Raw genomic sequence first — 20,054 nt, 5'->3', positions numbered from 1 at the left:
TTTGCTCTTTGGCCCGTGCCCGCCGAAGACACCATTGAAACTGGGTTAACAGGTCGTTCTGGATCGGAGGCTTGGCGACAACCCCAGAGAGTGGGACCTAAAAACGCGATCAGGGCGCCTGGGACTGAAGATTACACTGTGCTAATATGTTTTGGAGATCCGGGGATGTAGCAAGAGTCCCGACTACTTGGTTAAGAAACCTCTGCAGTATAGCATGTTAGAAACCAGTTTGTGCATTGTTAGTCTACCCGGGAGCAGATCCACTCTGATTAAGTCAAACTGGGAAGAAGCCGATCTCGGAGCGAACAAACCAATCTCGCGGGAACCTACCCAAAGCGTGGATGCGAGGCAGCGTGGCATATTTGGTGGTCTGTCACCCCCCTATAGCAAGAGTATACTGCTGGGCACCTCCGATCTTTTCTTCAGCAACCCCTGGTCACACACACCGCTAAATCCTTCACTTGGCCAAGGGTCCACTGAAGAAGTTTTTTCCCAGGGGGCGGAATGACAAGTGGATCATGGTGGAAAATCGGGTCCAGAGCCAGGAGCCGACCTGCGCCACTGCAGATCTTATCATCTCTTGGGCGTAAAGTTCCTTGTTCGATTCCGTTGCAGAAGCCCCTGATCACTGCTACAAATGATACCGAGATTCCATTTTCCAGGTCATTAGACCTTATGTCCCAATGTATTGGAGTTCCTTCAAAGCAAAGAATCAAGTGGATCTCTCAGGATTCCATCTCAAGTGCCGACGAGCCTTATAAGGCTTTGGATGTTCCACTTCAGAAGGAGGAGTCGTTGTGGAATCATCTGCGGGGCGAGATCTCCGTCATCTCATTACGGCTCCAAGAGCACTAACCAACCCCGAATCGCATTTGATGCCCGCTTTTGAGATAGCCGCATGGGATGCCCACATTTGATGCCCACATGGCGAGTGTCAAATGCGGTTAGTAGCGGTTGTATCCTCATGCGGTTCTCGGACAGGTTTTTTTAAAGCGAAAATACCGTTGCCAAGTTGGATGGCGATGAATACCTGTTTGGGGACTTGTTCTAGCGCCATGCTCTGACGAATTAAACTGCTCCTATAAGTCCAGATTGCAGATGTGCATCATCCAGTACTAAGACTGACAAATTTGAACTTGAAAATCCCCATGAAGTACGAATCGTTTGCGGTTGCTTTGGTGCTGCCATGGTCATGTGTTCCTTAAATTACTTTCATCGGAATCCAGCTTTCCAGTGGCTCAGTCTCTGCGAGTTGATGCTGGGGAGTCGGCGATGTTGCCAGAGCCGGAGATTTGTCATGTTTACCTCTCGTACATAACTCAAGCAGATCCTTTCACCACGTCCCCGGTCTCAAATGATTCAAATCGCAAATCATAACGAAGAGGTATGACTTTTCTAGGGAAAAGATCGAAGCTCTCATTTGACTGGGCGGGACTATCACACGCTTGAGAAATTTAGCCTCCTGAACATGGATTCCAGATGTTAAGGTGTACACCCACCATGGCTATCTCATTTACCCGAACGAGAGTGCTGCGCCACAGGGGCCTCAAGAAGTGAAATTGGATATGGATCTTCGCTTCGTTTCTTTAAACGCCGCTCGTCATCTCAAAATTCCTCCGAGCTATGGTTCCGTGCCCATCACACTGAGTATCCGTGGTTTGACATCGTTACCGATCGAAATTAGATAGTCAAGCTCGTTGGGTGCGAGTCCCACCCCATGTCGAAGCCTTCCGCGAGTCATTTATCATTCACGTTGAGAGTGTCGGTCGAATTGTGTGGTTCAGTCGCCACGAGGGCACGGCTTACAATGTAATTGGATCACTTGCAGAGAATCGGGAAATCGATTAAGGTTTGGGAAGAGGTACACGATCGTTTCAGGTTAAAACAAGCACTGGGCACCACCCGGTCTGAATAGGTCAAGATTGTGTACTTGGATAAAGGTTCTTGAGGCGTTGATCCGGAGGCATACTTCAAAGCAAACAGGTTTCAAGACATTTCATCGTTTATGTTCGTCGCCGGGTTGACCTCCGGCCTAGCTAACATATCGATTTAGTCTTAAAGCAACGCATTTCGCTCAGTGCATATCCTCCGCCATCAACTAATAATAACAAATGCCCCTAGGGATTGTGCCAGCCTCACGTTACCGGACACCAGTCATAGTTTCCCTTCACGTTGTTCCCCCACCACGATGGAAATGGATGGGATATTCCACCAGCCCCGAAGACCGCGAAAGAAAGGATGAACAGTACCATGAGACTACCCCCATCAAACGCAGCAGCGACCAAATACGAATATTCTTTGAAACTGCGAGGCTTGTAGGTTCGGAGATAATACTGTACGAAGAGCCCCGAGATCATCCAACTCAAGATGAGACAAGTCTGATTTTGATTCAGGGGAATGAACCCAGCGTATTGAATGAACTGTGGGACATTGAGTTCCGTGGTTTTGAAGTTTTTGACTTTTGGAACAAACTCAAATGTTCAAGTCCATTAGCTGAGAAGAGCAAATAGGGGTGTGGACGGGATAAGGGCTGACTCACTTGAACGAAGAGGCGATGGACTATGACAGCGGTAGCCCCGATGGCCATCCCAATGGGCACCATCTGGTATTGAGCTCCAATCTTGTAGAGATAAGAAGCCAAGGCCCAGGAGGCCGCATTAGTGTTGTACGCCTGTATGTTTGCTCCACTCCAGGATGCGTTTCCATTGCCATTAACAAGAAGCGCTTTGTTCCTGGTTACGATGGACATCATGATGGCATAGCTGACGAATCCACCCAGCATGGTGCCATATATCTGGGTCAGGAACATGACCCGAGGAGGGATTTTGACTATATCAACGCGTCAGCTTTTTCTTTGTATCGATATGTAAAGGGTTCGAAAAGAAATCTTACGGTATTCCCCGAGCTTCAAGTCACTGCAAAGGTTGACTGAATTGCCGACGACATTATGCGACCATGCGGCAAAGTATATATTTCCCACTGGGCGACCGGGAAGTACGAGGCCAGCCAACATCTTGGACAAAGTATTGGTCGCGATGCCATTGCCGAATCGAGCAAAGAGAATGATGCTCTACAATTTGTCATGATTCGGATTCACATAGCTCAATGAGACTGAGAGTACTCACGAAGGGTGCGACAATGATTCCCAGCAACAGTGAGACATGGTACGCCCAAGCTGACATGGTGACGTCCTCTTTGAGAACCACAATCAGACCGAGAAAGAAGCTACCGATGAGTACAATGAGGTACCACCACCATGGAGCTTCTTTGTAATGGTTGGCCATATGCTCGTGGTGCCGATCGTCGAATCTGCCCTTCTTTGCACTTTGAAATGCTTCTCGAACCTCTTTGCCCCAAAACACACAGCAATGCATGATTAGGGCCCCAATCTAGAGATCATCAGCTAGCTCAGTTATAAACGTGATGTTTTGGTACATACTGCAGCATTGGACATCAACATCCCGTAGGCAAATGTCCCAGCCAGCTTGGGTGCACCATGTTCAGTCAAGGCAGCTTTGTCTAGTACGCCGCCTGGGAAGATCTTCCCCAAGGGATACTTTTTTCCGTCAGCTGTCAGAAGCCTCGTTGACAGAAAAGGAAGCGATCTCAATCCCCAGGCATTCCCATAATAGATGGCTATCATAGCAATGAAGCAGGCACCAAACCCCAGGACTTGATGAGCCTGTAGCTTCAAGGGGAGAGTGGTTTGACCAGACATGATCTGCTACTTTAAGCTTATTTGCTAGATGTGATGCTGCATGGAAGGGCTTCTTACGTATTGCCAGTCAAATGAAAGGGAGAAAAGACCCAAACCCTCATTGTTCGTGGCTCCCCCCGAATAAATTAGTGAGTATCTCCGCTGTGTGCCCGGTCGATTTTTGTGAAGCAAGGCACTGCCAATTTTGAGATCAATGCCTTGCGATATATAGGGCAAAAGGGAAACGGGATCACATACTGGAATTGAGATTGAATTGAGCCACGGGAAGACATAGGCGGGCAATACCTGGTATAAAGCCATAATTGCAAAAGCATACCAGAAATACCTCATTGGCTTGGAATCCTTAACCTCCTGCCAGTGAAGCCCTTGAAGGGTCTTCACAGTAGCTAGGTTGCCCCAGTAGACGGACTCCACGTGCCAGACAGCAATTGGACGTAGAAATCCGCAGATCCCATAGCCGAACAGGCCGATGGAGATTGTGGCGAGGATGACAGTTACCGGCCTCAAAGGTAGATCATAAAATAGGATCTGTGTAGCGAAGACGTATGTCGCTGCAGAAGCGTTCGAGGCCGACCCCGCGGTGATCGCACATATTGCGTGCTCTTTCAAAGACCATGGACCACAGTTGACAAACTTGATGAAAGAGATCCAGCGAGGAGGATTGCCTCGGCCGCCTCTTTCGAGCCATCGAGCCTCGTATTTGTCGCCGCGAGGAAGGAATTTGGCCCACGCATTGCCGGCGAAATAGGATATCAGGACGATAAAGGCTCCAGAGACGCCAGCGCTTGTCTGTTTGAACTGCCATTAGGCGTGTCAGTGAGATTCAGTGGCAATGTAACGATGTATGGAGTTTTCCTCGCCTGATAAATCTGGCTCATGACAGCATTAAAGCATGCAAGACCCGAGGCCAGAAGGATGCTGCGAAGAGTCAGAGTGCTGTCAAAGTCATCTCTCAACGAGAGCAGATGAGCAGAGACATCCGCTCCAGTCACAATGGTGATGCTGGCGCTGTCACTTTCGTCACTGACTTCGGGCTCCCCTGGAGCCGCAAGCACGGCTGGGGTTGCTCTCTCGTTGATCTCATTGTGCTTGGAGTCCCTCAATCCGCGGTCTGAATCAGGTGGATCAAGGTGAATGAAAGACATGGTGGTTTTTGCTTTGGCTCGGTAAATGTGGAAGATGGTGAGGTGGTAGCGGTTGCTTGTGAGATGAAAGATAAGATGAGGAATGGTCACCAATGGTCACCAATGGTCACCAATTTTTACTTCTCCGTGTTGCATGCTTCCCTTACTCAATACTCAATTGCTGTGGCAGGTCAGACTTTTCAGTCGATAGCTAAGATCACGAGACAAGGCGATGCGCTATGTGAGGAATCGAGGAGGACTCTGGCTTTTCCATAGGGATGTCGACCTAATCATCGTACATCATATTAGAAGACGGGTAGCTCGATGATAACATGGCTCGCAGTGCCATGGTAGCACATACACATCAACGCTCGGACATTTTCTTTCTATCTTTGGCTTCCTTTTGTGTGTCAAACATTCCATTGGACCTGTTATCGGGCCTTTTCCTGCTATTTGCACTGTATCAGTGAATCGCCGTCCTCAATACCAAACAAGAAATTACTACGTCTTTGAAGAGTGAGGAAGAGGCTCTGTTCATCTTGTTGCTTCCCACGTTGCCTGTCACATAACTCTATTCGAGTTATACTGCGTTCCCCAGTAAACTTTGATGCTAGAACGTGGTGCTCTAGGCCCTTGATTTTTGGTTGCACGTGTTTTTCCCAGCAAAGCCAAGCCCAGACTGGCTTCATTTGATAGATCTGGACACTTTTAATGAAAGCGCCAAACTAGAAGGGTGAATAACTTATCAAACGGTCAATTTAGACGCTCTTATCATATTGAGTACTCATGCTAAGAAAAAAGCCTCCTTAGATGCAAGCTACTAGATATTGTTGACCAAGCTACTCCAAGAACAGGACGTATCCCCGACCAGCCAGTCGGCCTATCGTCCCAAACTCTTTCTGCTCCGTTTCAGAAAAACGATGACAGGAATATTTACTCGCAAATGGATCAGGAATGGTGTATTGAAATTGTAGATAATCTCCAGAGCTTCACAAGCGGCATCGAGTTGAATCAATGGCCAATCCAACACATGCTCCCACGCCTCATGCAAATGTTACACCAGGTGACAGCCACTAGTTGATACCTAAGAGGCAGAAAGCTTGCTCTTGATGAAAGTCAAAGCCTGGGATCCGTACTCGGCACCATAGCCATTATGAGTCGCGGCATTACTGCCATTGCAACAGTATGGATCGGAGGCATCACAATACGACTGGATCTTCCCGGCTGACGGACAGCTAAAGCCAGCCGGTCGCTCATCGAACTGCAAGTCTATTGTCAGTGCTCAGCTTCAAAAAGGAGATGAAGAGCATTCTTACGCCTCCAGCAGCACAGGTTCCGACATCGTATGGAAGCCCGGCTCTGAACAGAGGATCGCCCATGAAGATAGCGGCTTTGATTTGATTCACGGCGGATGAGGTCAGCGGGACGGCTGTGTTGGTGTAGCCCTGGTTGGGTACACCGCCGCCGCATAGAGCAGCATCCATTATCTCACCACCCTGTTGAAATTCGTTTGATCAATATTCCATCTTGTCTCTTATACTGTAAGTCGCTGAGGAAGGTAACGGACCTGAGAGTATCCCACCAAAACAATCTTCGCCTGTGGACATTGGGCATTGAAAGCATTGACCGCCGATGCGACGGCTTGGATGCCCTGAGCCACTGAGCTAGAGTAGCTTACGCCCCCGCATGAGGACTGTCCCCCGCATGCAGGATAGACAATAGCTTCAGCCGTAGAGCCCGGGTAAGCATTCAGTACTTCATTGACAACTGTGCTGGAGGATCCATAGCCAGCCGCAGCCGTAGTCTCACGGGCTCCAAAGACGTGGATGCTAGGGCAAGTTTGACGCTTCTCAGCATCGACCTCGAGCGGGACGGCAAGAGCCGAGCCGAGGAACAAGGAGATAGCCAGCGCCGTGGATCTCATGGTGTTGGTAGAAGGATATGTCTAGATATTCGTTGAAACTCAAAAGTATGTATTGGGCGAAATGAAGGCTGGAAGATGCTCTTTATAAGCTTGTCTCTTTTGAAACACTGAGATCCCCGCTCATTCTTATAGCCCAACCATCCGACTCCTTTCGACAGATCTGTCTTCCATTTCCCCGATTGTAGTCCTTGAAGACCAAAAAATCTCCTTTGGACCGAACCTGGGATTTTGCCTAATAATCGCCTACGCTTCAAGTTTCACTTAAATGGCGATTGGGAAAAAGCCAATTTTAGCCGTGAAGAATCCCCGGATTTTCAATCAGCCTGAATCGATGGGTGTATCGGCTAAGCATGCCAAGATGTGTCAAGGTGTGAAACACGCAGATGCCAACTCTTCTAGACCCTTGGAGACAGGAACTATGTCAATGTGGGGCACCTGCAACTAATGAACACCGTTTTCTCGATTCGGTATAGCGTCGTCACGTAGCTTCAAGTCAACAAGAACTATCGTGAGAGATTTGAAGAAAGAAATTGACAAAATTTGATATAAAAATAGTGGTCTTGGTCTTCTCCTGCCTTTTGAATCGCAATTCCAATTCTTCCCCCTATACTCCCGCTCTTTTTCTTGCCGAAACCTATCTCCTCTCCTTCTCCTCCAATGGCGCCGGACACTCTGGACCTCGCGGGTAAAGTGGCTATAGTCACTGGTTCCGGCAGAGAAACTGGAATTGGCGCTTGCATTGCAGCAACCTTAGCCAAAAATGGAGCCCTGGTGATTATCAACCACGTCTCTGATGCAAGTTCTTGCCGGGCGGCACATGTCGTGGAAGCCATTAGCCGCCAAGGTGGGCGAGCGGCTGTAGTCAAGGCAGATATTACCACGCCCGAGGGAGCCAGAGCCTTGGTTGATGAGACTCTTTCGGTGTTTGGTGTTGACCACATTGATATTCTTGGTGGGTAGAGCACTCTCTCTTGCGAACGGAGATAAATAAAAATTAACATGATCATTCTTCCAGTTAACAATGCTGCTGCGGGAATGCCTCATGGTGCTCTCAAAGCCACAAAGGAGAGCATGGATATATTGTTCTCCTCCATCGTCTACGCACCAATCTTCCTCGTTCAGGCTGCAGTTCCACTTATGCCCCGTGGAAGCCGGGTGATTAACATTGGATCTATTGCTTCGAAGCTTGGCATGGCTCCCGTCGCCATGTATGGCGCTGCCAAGGCAGCGGCAGATGCTTTGACTTACTCCATGGCTATGGAGCTGGGTCGCAGTCATGGAATCACCATCAACACCGTGTCGCCAGGCCCTGTTGATACAGACGCGCTGCCTAGAGAGCAAGCTGAAAGGATCAACCAGATGCTCGTACCTTTGACACGAGCAGAGGAGAGAGTTGGCACCACCAATGATATTGCGGATACAGTGCTTCTTCTGGTCTCGGAGAAGAGTCGATGGATCACCGGGCAGGTGATTTCTGTGAGTGGGGGTATTACTGGAGGCTAGTTCCAAGATGTATGAGTGTTGATTCGGTCGCATGTACTCAGATCAAATGTCTTTTGATTGGTAAGCGTCTATCATGGATATCAAATTGTGAACAGTAGCTTGACTTGCTACCACATCGATCCAAACGATTCTGCGAGAAAGTTGTACTGCGGCATTTCCATCCCGAATATCCATCATCGCCATCCTCAAGGATATTAATTGAACGTAACTTTTCATCCTCATTTCTGATTTCTGAAACAGAGCCGCGGTAATAATTGCCCACAGCTGCAGCTTTGGCATCAAGATCTTCTCCTGCCTAGCTTCGATGAACTTTAATAGTTTGTAGATCTTTGCATTCAACAACGAGATCTCGGGTGCACTCATTCCGTAAAATCTTCTGAGCTCAGATGTCAGAATGAGCAGGCTGAGCCGCGCCAATTCTCGGACTATTTCATAAGGGCTTGCCGTCGGATATTCACATCTTGGTAGAGACAGCAATTGGTTCATGATAGGTCCCAGCATTTGAAGAGGTGTCAAGTCGGCCTCTGTTCTCCAGAACTCTGGGTGATCGGAGTGAGTGTTCACAAACTCGGCTATCACCGCACTTTGCTTCAGTGTTTCTAAAACACCAGCCAACTCAGGAGGTGTGGCTGTGGCTTCATGAGAAATAGCGTGGAGGCTCATACTCTGTGGATCTGATTGTGTGCTTTCAGTCGCAGAATATTGATGATACCCGACTAATTGCGGTCGCTGATCTCGAACCACCGATCCCATCACATCGAACCAGCAAGCGAACAGTTGAATGTCCTTGCTCATTCCATGGAAGCCACCTCGAAGCCTAGCTAGCTGTGCAAGACCACGTACATGAAACGCCCAACGATCTAGCGTTCCTACATACAACTGCCAAGAGCAAGTATTACCCTGAACAAGTTTACCTCGGTTGAGAACGTACATCATGACAGATAAGACCGAGAATGGTTGTGATGACCCCTTCACTGGTGCAGTCTTCAGGGTTGGAGAGACGCGCTGTGATTTGCTCTACGCACTGGCCATAGTACCTAAGGGCTTCTGCACTATCTTCATACTGAAAGGTGCCTGGATTGCGTGCTTCATCCAAAAACATAGCGGCATTGGCCATAGAGAGCATAAAGGCACTATGGTCGCATAGGGCTATAGCAAACCACACCTTTCGAAAAGGTCGATAATTGTACTCGGAGTCAGCATTCACTGCCGCAGAATGTTAGCGCAGCATTTAGCCAGTAGCCTGAACAGATTGGACGGTACTGAAGTGCATGAGCTCTTGCGCCCGAGGGCTGAAGCTCACTGGAAATGGATTGCAGCCGAATGCCGGTCTGATAGAGATTGATACTGGTCGTTCGTTAATCTCTTGCAAAGTGAAGCTCATGGTCGGGGCCTCTTTTCTTTTTCGTCGGGATTTGCCAATTTCGCGCATCACCCTGCGTCGTATGAGGCGCTGGTTTGCCTTGCCTCGTGTCTCATCGGGATGTGATACATTGACGAAGGTGAATGATTCCTTTTGACTCATCTGGTATTCTTTGTGTGGGCTTACGAGAGGGCACCTTGAATGATTTCGGATCAAATGCGGGGAACCAGCCTGCCCTATTTCTACGCTAAGGAACCGGACAATGCCCATGACATTCAACGAACCTAGGCGGTCCGGCAAAGAAGTACATTCAGTGGCATTTGAATCAATTGAAGAATAAATGCTTCATTTTACCCCTTGAAAAGATTCCACGCGACAATTAACCCACTTTACCCTGGCCAAACACCTCGGGGATTGACGTGTCTTGTCTGGCGAAAGCCTCCTCTTTCAAGCGATCTGCATCAATCTGATTGACTCCTTGAACCTTCATCTGCAACGTGTGAGCTTCGTCTCTTATATCGGTGCGGATCGTTCCTACCGTTTGCATGACCTTGGTGCCCTCTCCCTCCGCGATGGCGAATATGTCAAGCAGCACATACCTTTGCAGTGCGATGTTCTTGACCGACACCGCCCCTTCCCATTGCGTCCAAATCAAGAGTATTGCATGTGAGCCTGGATAGTGGTAGAAGAAGAAAGTGAACGATGACGGAGAATGGAAATAGGTCGCAACAGAGCCCGGCTCCACCACCCTTGTGGAGTGGACCAGCGTTATTCTTTCTTCTTGCACATCGTTGAGCTACTTCCAAATGAAATAGTCAGAGAATCTTTCAGTACTGATGCTCGTTGGGCGCTCACTAAATCCACGAGATCACTCTGTTGCAACTTCCGAAGGGCTCTCTGGACTGATACAGTGGGTTTTCGGATAGGTCTTTTCCCGGTCGGCGCTGAAGGGGCAATAGTGACCATTTTCCTCTCGAATCGGTGATCAGTCACTTTCTCGTCGGGGTCTGATGTGAATGACATCTCAAGGGTGTTTTCGGTGTTGGCCGCTAGGGGCGATAGGATTCTGCGCCTTCGGTGAGGGTCACATTGGACCTCACGTTGTCTGGGCCACATTTTCGAGCCTTATTAACAAAGTCTTATTGAAATAAGTACAATTGAATTGGAAAAAAAAAACCATCTGTGGATGAAGAATCTACGAAACCGAGATTAAACCTCCTGGAATCTGCGACTAGGCTCTCTCCCAACACCACCTTCTTTTGAGATGGCAGCATTGAACGCGGTCTAGAAAGTGTTCGCATCATCGTAGCTGGTGTACAGAGTGCCTTTGAAAGCACAGCGCGAAGATTTTTCCAAGATTTAGGTCAAATAATCCCTTGCAGTCGACGATTTCTTGAATCTCCAGGAGCTAAACCTCCGTCGGCTATTCACTCATGCTCTCTTACGACTCCTGAATGCTCGGCGGCCCTTGGCCTTTTCGTCAATTCAATCGTCGCCGTGGAACGTCTGATAAATAACTGATTCGCACTTTGTTTCCTTGTAATCATCTCCTTGTAATCATGTCCGAGTGCCTAGCGTTTAGTCTATCTTGGCAACACCGGGCTTGCCGAGCTCGGGAGAATATATTTCCTGGATCAGATCCGAACGTTGCCTATTTTTCGACTCAAGGATCCTGTTCTATTTATCGTTCCCGATGCCGCCTTGCACAGGACATTGCTCCAGAGAGAGAACTGTCATGGCGTCAGGATCAAACAGCTTGGTGTATATCTCTGTATACATGTTTGCAGATTAATTCGTCATTCGGCGAACTCCTGGAATGCTCGCAGCACATATCAATGTTTACCTGGAGAGCAAGCGCAGTGTTTGAAGGCTGTACAATCATTGGAAATCTTAGCTACATGTGATTTATAGTACCAGAGGCTTGTCATGTCAAAATAGGAAGCTGTTTCCCTACTGCACCCGTGAATGGGAGCCTCATTGCCTGTATGGCGCCACCACGTGGAGACTCACGACTGTAGCTTCGGTCAAACTTTTCTAATGCTATTAGTGAGTTCTAGAAGCGATTGAGGTTTCCAGACTTGGTCGAGACCAGCCATTATGGAGCTCCGACTCATATAGAGATTTCAAGGATTTTCGTTGACTTCAAACGGCCAGGCAGATTAGCTCAAAGTTCTAGAATTCGATTGCCCAGATCGATTGATGCGTTTCCATAAAATCATGAAAATGACGCAATTTTCGACCATGCTCCCTGGAATTTCTTCCCGGCATGTCTTCAGGGACTCGTCATTTGCTCGTCTTGCCACCCCTGAAGGCCCAGATCATGGCTCGGTCAAGGGTCCTGATGGGAGTTCAAGCGCCTCAAAGGATCGAAAAGGCCGATCGTTCAGGGCACTGGCGGGGCGCGAAGAGTCGTCGTCAGACAACCAAACCTGGACGCAGGGTCAAAAAGATCTGGACTGGGACTGGAATGCGGGAACAATATCCTCATGAGCCTCGATCTGGCGACCCTCGTAATGCTTAAATCAAAAAGCCATGGGTCCTTGTTCGTTGCGTTCCGATCTTTGATTCCCTCTTTCTTCCCCGGGATGCACTGGACATAGTCTGGTGGTTATCGTTCGGCAGCCGAATAGGGGATGGGCGAACCGAAAGACTTGAGTCCCACTGTCAATCGGCTGCGCAGAGCAATCTTAAAAGCGATAATCGAGCATATGATCAATGATCATGAGAATAGAGTTGAATGATCGACCTAGTTATTGACGCCTCGTCGGCACGATAGCGGTCTATTTTTACCGTGCAAAAAGACGGGAGGCGCAGGACTCGGCTCAGCCTCGAGGTTGCACGTCGATCAGCCCTAGGTGGTCGTTGCTGGAAAAGGGAGCAGTCCCAGCAGTTCTCAAAACAAAGTTTCTCGGTCCGTGATCCACTAGGATCAAGGCCACGCGGCTATATCTTCACCCTATACACTTTTTTTGGGTAGGAAGGTGGAAATTTTCTTTTTTTTAGATTTTTTTTTAGATTTTTTTTTCGAAACGGGAGCTCAAAAAGAAGCGGAACCATAGAACGATAGGTCAATCGATTGCCACCAGCTGAGATCTGAGACCAGAACCAAGAACTTCAGTTCAGGGCGTTTTCAAGCGAGTTCCAAGCCCCGAGGCCGACTTTCGGAGTCGGCTGGATGATCCCCATCGGAGAGTCTCCAGTCACGTGAATTCGGAGGTTTGCCGCACTGTTCAAGTGTGAAATTGGCTCGTTTTAGATCATGTCGCCCGACAATAAAGCTTCTTGCTAGTGCCTGCCTTCTTTACCTTGACCTTGCAACTGGGCCACTGCCATTCCCAACTGGGTCAGTTTCCGGGGTTTTCCTGGAGGGAATGGATTCCTCGGGTGACAGAGAGTGAGAGGTACGCAGAGACAGACGCGATGAAATGCAGTCCCAATGGACGGCGTTGACACAAAACGCATCTCCGTACCTGTTATGCAGGCACCGGGGGCGGGAACCCCTGACGGCATGCGCTGATCCATGGCAATTGCTGTAGCATCTGTAGGGCCCGGTGGACTCCCGCGTGATCCACCATGCAAAGAAATCGGCGGTACTTCGGGGACTCGTTACAGTAGCGCGACGATAGTCTGGTTCAGTCTAGATCATGCTAGGAAGGCTGTCAATGCAGAGTCGACACACATGCACGTATACTGTATGGAAGGAATATGGACCACATCTTTATTAGGATCGTGTTCTCAGGAATGTTGACTAGTCGCATCCGGAAAATCACCATAGGCGATCAACACACAGCCACCAGCGTCATGCCAAAAGAACCTGGTGTTGAATGGCCAACCCTGCTCCGCCGTTCCAATGAGAACGAACGGTTCCTGAAAAAATGCCCCACTTACCAGAAATAGTAGATTCATCCGTATCGATACGACTGTGCTGCTCCTGAATATCTTCAGTGATTTTGAGTCTGGGGATGGGGAAAATTCAGCGGACTATTGCGGAATAGATACCGTAGTGCCGAAGCTAGAAAGAAAGTCAGACTAAGGATAGCGAGCAAGTTCGCAAAAACGAGAGAAATCAACAACCGTTTCAACGCAGTGGCACGACAGCCAATCACGGCCGCTTGTCACTCGTCTCCGCTGAGTCAGCCCCCGGGGACGCGCAAGCCTTGATGTCTATTCCCGAAGCTGGTCTTTCTCACCCTCTCCTTATCCACCCCATCCACTTTGGCTCTATTGACCCATCTTCTTAATCCGATCTTCTTCCTCGTCTAGACCTTTTACTCTCGTTTCCCACTCTCCAGTTAAATTTGCCTCCTATTGCACAACTTTAAATACTCTAGCCCAACCCCCCCCCCTCTTTGTTATCTGGGGGTTCAGGCAACATGGCTACACTCGCAGAACACCCTATGCACTCGACGGCTTCGCCCATGCCGAACATGCCCGCTACCTACGACCAAGATCTCGACACATTCATCAACTTTGATCAACTCACCTACACATCCGCCGACTCCCGCCCCAAGGTCGCCCTTGCGAGCCAACCCTCCGTCGCCAGCACCGATTTCAGTGCAAGTGATGCCCGGAGTGCCAGTTTCGCATCAAGTGGTCAATCTCCCCTCGCTTTCCAGGCTCCAAGCCACCACTACGAGGAACACCGCCAGCAGACTGGTCTGCCCCCCGGTGCGTTGTCAATGGCCTACAATCAGGTCAACTCCATGGGATTCAACAATGCCCCTCTAGGGTATCCCGTCAACGGCGAGTTGTTCCAAGGTCGCATGAAGCGCGAGGATATTCCTTTTGAATTCAACGCCGCCCCGAGCCGCCAGCCGTCTGAGATGGACGTTGAGGCCGACGGCATGAACAACGCCCCCTTCTTCTTCTCCGCCAACTCCGCGAAGAATCAATATGTCGACCCCAACGCCCTAGGCGGCCATGAGCTGGCTCAGGCTGGTCCTTCCACTCAGGTCGGTCGCATGTATCCCGGTATGCATCAGCAGCAGGCTGCGATCGCTGCCAAGGCCGCCCAGCAACAGAAGCAGAATGATGTACTCCGCCAGCAGCAGATGCAACAGCGCCGTGTGGAGGAGAGCCAGAACGCTCCCGTCCGCACCGTTCGTGGTAGCGATCCCGTCGTTGAGGAGCGTATCTCCCGTCTTCTCCAGCAGATGCGTCAGCAGGCTATCGCGGCTGGCGAGACTTCTCCTTCTCCCTCTTCCATCCTCCCTCACATGGCTAAGTCCAAGAAGGACGAGGCCGACATGGATGAAGATGAGCGTCTCCTTGCAAGTGAGGAAGGCAAGAAGCTTAGCAGTAAAGAGCGTCGCCAGCTCCGCAACAAGGTCTCCGCCCGTGCTTTCCGCTCCCGTCGCAAGGGTAACTTGATCTGATTCCTCTCGTCTTGATTTTGCTAATAAGTTCCCCACAGAGTACATTGGTCAACTCGAGAGCGAAATTGCTTCCCGTACCAACGAAACTCACGAGCTGCGTCTTCAGAACCGACAGTTGTTTGAGGAGAACGCTCGCTTGAACGATCTCGCCCGCATGCTCCTCGGCTCCCCTCACTTCGCCAACTTTCTAAATGACATGCCCGACAACGCTGTGCCGCCCCAGATCCAGGCTCAGCAACAGCAACAGCAACAGCAACAGCACCATCAGCAGCAGCAACCTCAGCAAGCGGCCATTCAACCCAACATGCAGGCCCTACCCAAGGAAGCCACTCGCCAACAAGAATTCCAAATGCAGCAGAATCCCCAGTCCGGTATGGTCATGGTTCCCAACCAAAGCCTGGACGCCTCCATGATGAACAACGCCGGCTGGAATTCAGGTATCGATATCAACTATGGCAACACCCCTGTCTTTGCCGTGATCGACGTGCCAGAGGGTCCCGCTCTCGACTTTGCAGCTCTCTCTGGAAAGTCCTCGAGCGTGTGTGACGGCAAGGACGAGGCCCCCGTTCTTGACCTTCCCGAGCGCCAGGTCTTGACCCAATCCGACGTCGGGGTCGCTAACCCCGATGTTGACATTGACGAGTCCGACCCTGCCTTCGCTCTCTTTGTCGACTCCCCTGTTCGTTCTACTGTTTCTGATAATGATGTTCCCTTCAATGGTGTTCAGGCCGACAAGGCTGCTCCCCACTTCGAGCTGGTTGCCGATCAAACCTCCGCCAACCAAATTCGGTTTGACTATCTTTGCTCCAGCATGGAAGCTGCCTTTGATCGCGTGTCCTTGTTCACCTCTCACCTCCAGTGATTCCCCATCTAGCGTCCTGTCTTTGGTTCGATTTTCTATGTATATTTCTGTTTCATCTGTCATCATAGCCTGGTGATCATACATCTGCCGACATGTCTAGCTACATTCTTTTGATCTTGGCGCAGTTGTCCCCTGGGAGTTTGAACGGCGCTCATTCTGTTTCTTTGCTGCATCTCCCGGGTCAGGCTTCTCAGGCGGAAATTGGGGGACGGTTATTCGGCGCATGCGGACTAGCGAACTAGGATCTCAAAATTGACTTTGCCACTATCTTACGCTGAAACATTTCCATTCACTCCTTCGATCTCCTTTAAAGAAATTAGAATCTTTCAAAAATCAAAAGATTTCAGAGCGCGGTGTTCGGTTGTTCGATTTCGACCTTGGGACTTGAAAAGCGGGACGTGACGCCAAACCTCCCAAAAAAAAAAGTTCCCGCAGATTTGCGGCTCCAATCGAAGACTCACAATACCTTCGCAGACGTCTCCTCGCACCATCTAGCATAGGTTGTCCATTCAATCTACTATCTCCCGCCAAATTGGCTTCTTTGAGATCCAGCGGTACTTTGTTTACCGCGGTCTTCGGCGCTGTCGCCTGGCGCGTTCATCTCTCGGCCTCTAGCTTCACGTCAACCGTCCTGCGCGCAGGCTATCACAGCACTTCGAATAGAACAGCCCCGAGGCCACATCATTCGGGCTTAAAGCGTCTCGCTGCCAAAAGATCCCCAACCTTACTATCAAAGACGCTGCTAGCCTCGAAACCTGCACGCCCCGAGCTCGAAAGCCGCAACGTGAGCATTCTCAAGACATCATTCCCGCTGCAAATCTTCTTCCATCGTCTGCCACCATCCGAAACGAGAAATACGTCATCTGCAATCCTGCAGCTCTTGAGAGACCCGTCGATACCTCCCGTCCAGACTACAAGCCTGGTATCGCACCCATGAAGTTCTTCTACGAGATCATCTCGACCCCGACCGCCGACACTCCAGGCACGGTCGTCAACCTACACTTCCCCGACAAGCGATACTTTTTCGGTCAGATCTCGGAGGGAGTCCAGCGAGCATGTATCGAACGCGGTGTCAAGCTGACCTACCTGTCTGACATCTTCATCACAGGCCGCACCGAATGGGCAAACCTGGGTGGACTGATTGGTGTGATCTTGACACTGGCAGACGCAACCTCAAGCTCTGCGGCGGCTCTTGAGGACGATACCCGTAGAAAGGCAGAGCGGAAACGGATATCCCGCGCTGAAGGCAAGGCGCAGCTGGAACCAGTCGCACACTATCATGCTGGAGCCGGTCAGGATCGAGCTGATGTGACGATTCATGGAGCTACGAACCTTGCGCATACTATGGCTACTGCCCGACGCTTCGTGTTCCGAAAGGGAATGCCTGTGTATATGCGTGAGTATGATTCTGAAATTATGGCGAAGCAGGCTCCGACGGATAAAGAAGATCCCTTTGAAGATCCGTCATGGTCCGACAGGAACATTAAAGTTTGGGCTCTTCCTGTGAAGCCTGCCTTTTCAAGCAGTCCTAAGCAGCCCTGCCAGCCTCGGGCACAGAGCCCGCGGAAGCGGAGCTTGGGCGAGTTCCAAGAGCTTGTTGATCAAGAACAGCTCGAAATCGATCAGCGTGCCAAGGACCAATTGATGAGACAGTCCGTTGTGTCGGATATGTTCAACTCAACTTGGAAGATGGACGCCCTAGTTGAGACCCCATTGGCCCAAGTCAGGATGCCCGCAGCCATGTTTGTGCGCAACCCGGACACAAAGGATATCGAGCCCTACAAAGGACCTGTGCCTGGCGACAAAGGACCTTTGCCTGATATTAAGGTGCTGGTTCGGCAGCCCTGGCCTGGTGCGATGGTTGATAGGTTGCCACCCACCACCCCTTCGAAGGAAGCTGTCTCTTATATCATCCGCAACCATGACATCCGCGGCAAGTTTGACGCTGCCAAGGCCAAGGCACTGAAAGTTCGCTACGGGCCGGATTACGCTAAATTAACACGCGGAGAGGATGTTCAGTCAGAGGACGGCCAGACCATCACTCCTGATATGGTATTGGGCGCTCCTAAGCTTGGAAAGGGCATCGCTATCATCGACTTGCCTTCGTCTGAATATGTTGAAGACTTGATCAAGCGTCCTGAATGGAATTCGCCTGCTGTAACTACGGAGCTCAAGGTCTTTGTCTGGATTCTGGGCCCTGGGGTGGGCGATCATCCCAAGCTCCGTGAGTTTGTGGCGAGCATGTCTCACTGCAAACACACTGTTTCCAGCACTGACTACTGTCCGAACTACCTGGCTCTTCAGAGCTCTGCTGAGGCTTCGATTCGTTTGGCTCGTTTGAAGGGCGATAATTATTCGATTCCTGTTCATGACAATGTCACTTTGCCCCAGGTCGGGCTCTCAACCAATAGCTCGAGCACGAAGATTAGCTCACTAGTTGACCTTCCATTTGAGCCTCTCACGCCCGGGTTGATCGTTGACATGGAGCCGAACTTCCGGATCAACAAAGATGAAATCTTCCAATATTTGAACACTGCAAAAACTTTGGAAACGATTCCGCGCGCTGTCGAGCAGCGAATGGAGGTCATTCGCACTCGTACGCGCAAGCCAGCTTTTCAAAGACAACTAGCTGAAATGCGCGAGAATCTCCCCGGTGCTGAGGCTGAGATCATCGCTCTCGGCACAGGCTCATCTGCCCCATCCAAGTACCGCAACGTTTCCGCTACATTGCTCCACGCCCCTGGATATGGTTATTATCTGCTGGACTGTGGCGAGAACACTCTTGGTCAGCTTCAGCGAGTCTTCGAGCCTGAAGAGCTACGCGAGGTGCTGCGGAATTTACGTATGATTTGGATCAGCCATCTGCACGCTGATCACCATCTGGGCACTGCCTCGCTCATCAAAGCCTGGTACCGTGAAAACTATGGAGCAGACTACGAACCGTCATCTCCACCCGAGACCGATTTGAACAAGATCCTGCAGGAGAAGAATCGCCTCTTCGTTGTGTCCGAGGAGATGATGATCGCCTGGCTGGAAGAGTATGCCTCTGTTGAGGATTACGGATTTGATAAAATTGTTCCTCTCATCGCACACCCTGAGCCGTGCGGCAATTCTATTAAGACTACGTTCACTTGCCGGCATCCACGCAACGGCGCTGCCCCTTACGGCCGAAATTCAGCGAACAGAACCGTCCTTGACTTCAACGACAATTCCGCTTACCTCACCCACCTTCTCAAAGAAAGCATCCGCCTGGATGATATTCTCACCACTCGTGTGAAGCATTGCAAGGGTGCTCTCGCCGTTTCTCTCGTTTTCCCGGATGGGTTTAAGGTCTCTTACTCAGGCGACTGCCGACCTTCGGATAAATTCGCCTCTATCGGCCGCGACTCAACGGTGCTCATTCACGAAGCCACTTTCCAAGACAACATGGTAGGCTCGGCCCTCGCCAAGCGTCATTCAACCACCGGAGAAGCATTGGAAATTGGCCGCCGGATGGGAGCCCGTGCCGTTCTTCTTACCCATTTCAGTCAACGGTACCAAAAGATCGCCCATGTCGACGAGTGTGCCGGCACCTCGCATCATGACGAAGTCATCAAGGCACGGCAAGCTCAGGCATCCGCAGCGAGGGAAGCTGGCGAGGCCGACATTCCTCTGGATGAGCCGGAAGAGAATTTCTCAAAATTACCGTCTGGCGCTCAACTCTTAGATGACATCCGCTTCCCTTCTGCTAGCCGACCAAGCCTCCCGCCCAGCAACAAGTGGATTCCCGGCAAGAACGCCCCGATCGCCACTGCGATGGACTACATGCGTATCAAGGTTGGCGATCTAGCATACGCCCAAGCATATGCGCCTGCCATTGAGAAGCTTGTTGATCTCATGGAGCGTAACTCGGACCAGCTGGCAGAAGAAGCAAAGAAGAAGCTGCAGGCGGAGGAAGAGGCCCGCCAGGCAAAGAAGAACAAGAAGTCCGGCAAAGGGAAAGCTGCTGCCGCTGCCGCTGTAGCTATGGCTGCTCCGGTCTTGGCCGAGCCTGAAGAGCATCAGAGGTCTGTCTTCAGTGCCAGTGAGAGTGAGAGCGGTTGGGAGACCAGTGACTATGAGGAGTAAAGTCCTTAAAGGATCCATGGATGGGCTTCAATGTATATACAACTGCATCCACAGGTATTGTGGACATTTATAGACTTC

General features: G+C 50.4%; 6 protein-coding genes across 6 annotated transcripts; 3 read left to right on the top strand and 3 right to left on the bottom strand.

Moving 5' to 3' along the window:
* Positions 1 to 2,135: 2,135 nt before the first annotated feature.
* Positions 2,136 to 4,863, bottom strand: N7477_002186 (OPT family oligopeptide transporter; the record flags this gene model as incomplete). The annotated part of the gene is made up of 7 exons (XM_056963849.1): positions 2,136 to 2,471; positions 2,540 to 2,829; positions 2,893 to 3,070; positions 3,126 to 3,389; positions 3,440 to 3,556; positions 3,956 to 4,507; positions 4,558 to 4,863. 7 exons carry the CDS (start codon positions 4,861 to 4,863, stop codon positions 2,136 to 2,138), a joined length of 2,043 nt encoding a protein of 680 aa, XP_056823802.1.
* Positions 4,864 to 5,926: 1,063 nt separating this feature from the next.
* Positions 5,927 to 6,766, bottom strand: N7477_002185 (putative acetyl xylan esterase (Axe1); the record flags this gene model as incomplete). Its single annotated transcript, XM_056963848.1, has 3 exons — positions 5,927 to 6,103; positions 6,159 to 6,338; positions 6,410 to 6,766. The coding sequence occupies 3 exons, from the start codon at positions 6,764 to 6,766 to the stop codon at positions 5,927 to 5,929; spliced, it is 714 nt and encodes a 237-aa protein (XP_056823801.1).
* A 657-nt stretch (positions 6,767 to 7,423) lies between these two features.
* On the top strand, positions 7,424 to 8,269 carry N7477_002184 (SDR family NAD(P)-dependent oxidoreductase; the record flags this gene model as incomplete). Its single annotated transcript, XM_056963847.1, has 2 exons — positions 7,424 to 7,718; positions 7,782 to 8,269. 2 exons carry the CDS (start codon positions 7,424 to 7,426, stop codon positions 8,267 to 8,269), a joined length of 783 nt encoding a protein of 260 aa, XP_056823800.1.
* Positions 8,270 to 8,311: 42 nt separating this feature from the next.
* Positions 8,312 to 10,748, bottom strand: N7477_002183 (uncharacterized protein; the record flags this gene model as incomplete). Its single annotated transcript, XM_056963846.1, has 4 exons — positions 8,312 to 9,148; positions 9,201 to 9,475; positions 10,026 to 10,428; positions 10,488 to 10,748. The coding sequence occupies 4 exons, from the start codon at positions 10,746 to 10,748 to the stop codon at positions 8,312 to 8,314; spliced, it is 1,776 nt and encodes a 591-aa protein (XP_056823799.1).
* A 3,257-nt stretch (positions 10,749 to 14,005) lies between these two features.
* On the top strand, positions 14,006 to 15,869 carry N7477_002182 (bZIP transcription factor; the record flags this gene model as incomplete). Its single annotated transcript, XM_056963845.1, has 3 exons — positions 14,006 to 14,300; positions 14,361 to 14,993; positions 15,046 to 15,869. The coding sequence occupies 3 exons, from the start codon at positions 14,006 to 14,008 to the stop codon at positions 15,867 to 15,869; spliced, it is 1,752 nt and encodes a 583-aa protein (XP_056823798.1).
* Positions 15,870 to 16,802: 933 nt separating this feature from the next.
* N7477_002181 (ribonuclease Z) lies at positions 16,803 to 19,976 on the top strand (the record flags this gene model as incomplete). Its single annotated transcript, XM_056963844.1, has 1 exon — positions 16,803 to 19,976. One exon carries the CDS (start codon positions 16,803 to 16,805, stop codon positions 19,974 to 19,976), a length of 3,174 nt encoding a protein of 1,057 aa, XP_056823797.1.
* Positions 19,977 to 20,054: the final 78 nt, after the last annotated feature.

The sequence above is a fragment of the Penicillium maclennaniae genome (assembly GCF_028827695.1).
Source record: "Penicillium maclennaniae strain IBT 15551 chromosome Unknown utg000003l:1.0-5670915.0:1.0-5674809.0, whole genome shotgun sequence".
NCBI classification, from domain to species: Eukaryota; Fungi; Ascomycota; class Eurotiomycetes; order Eurotiales; family Aspergillaceae; genus Penicillium; species Penicillium maclennaniae.
This window is presented reverse-complemented; position numbering and strand designations above follow the sequence as displayed.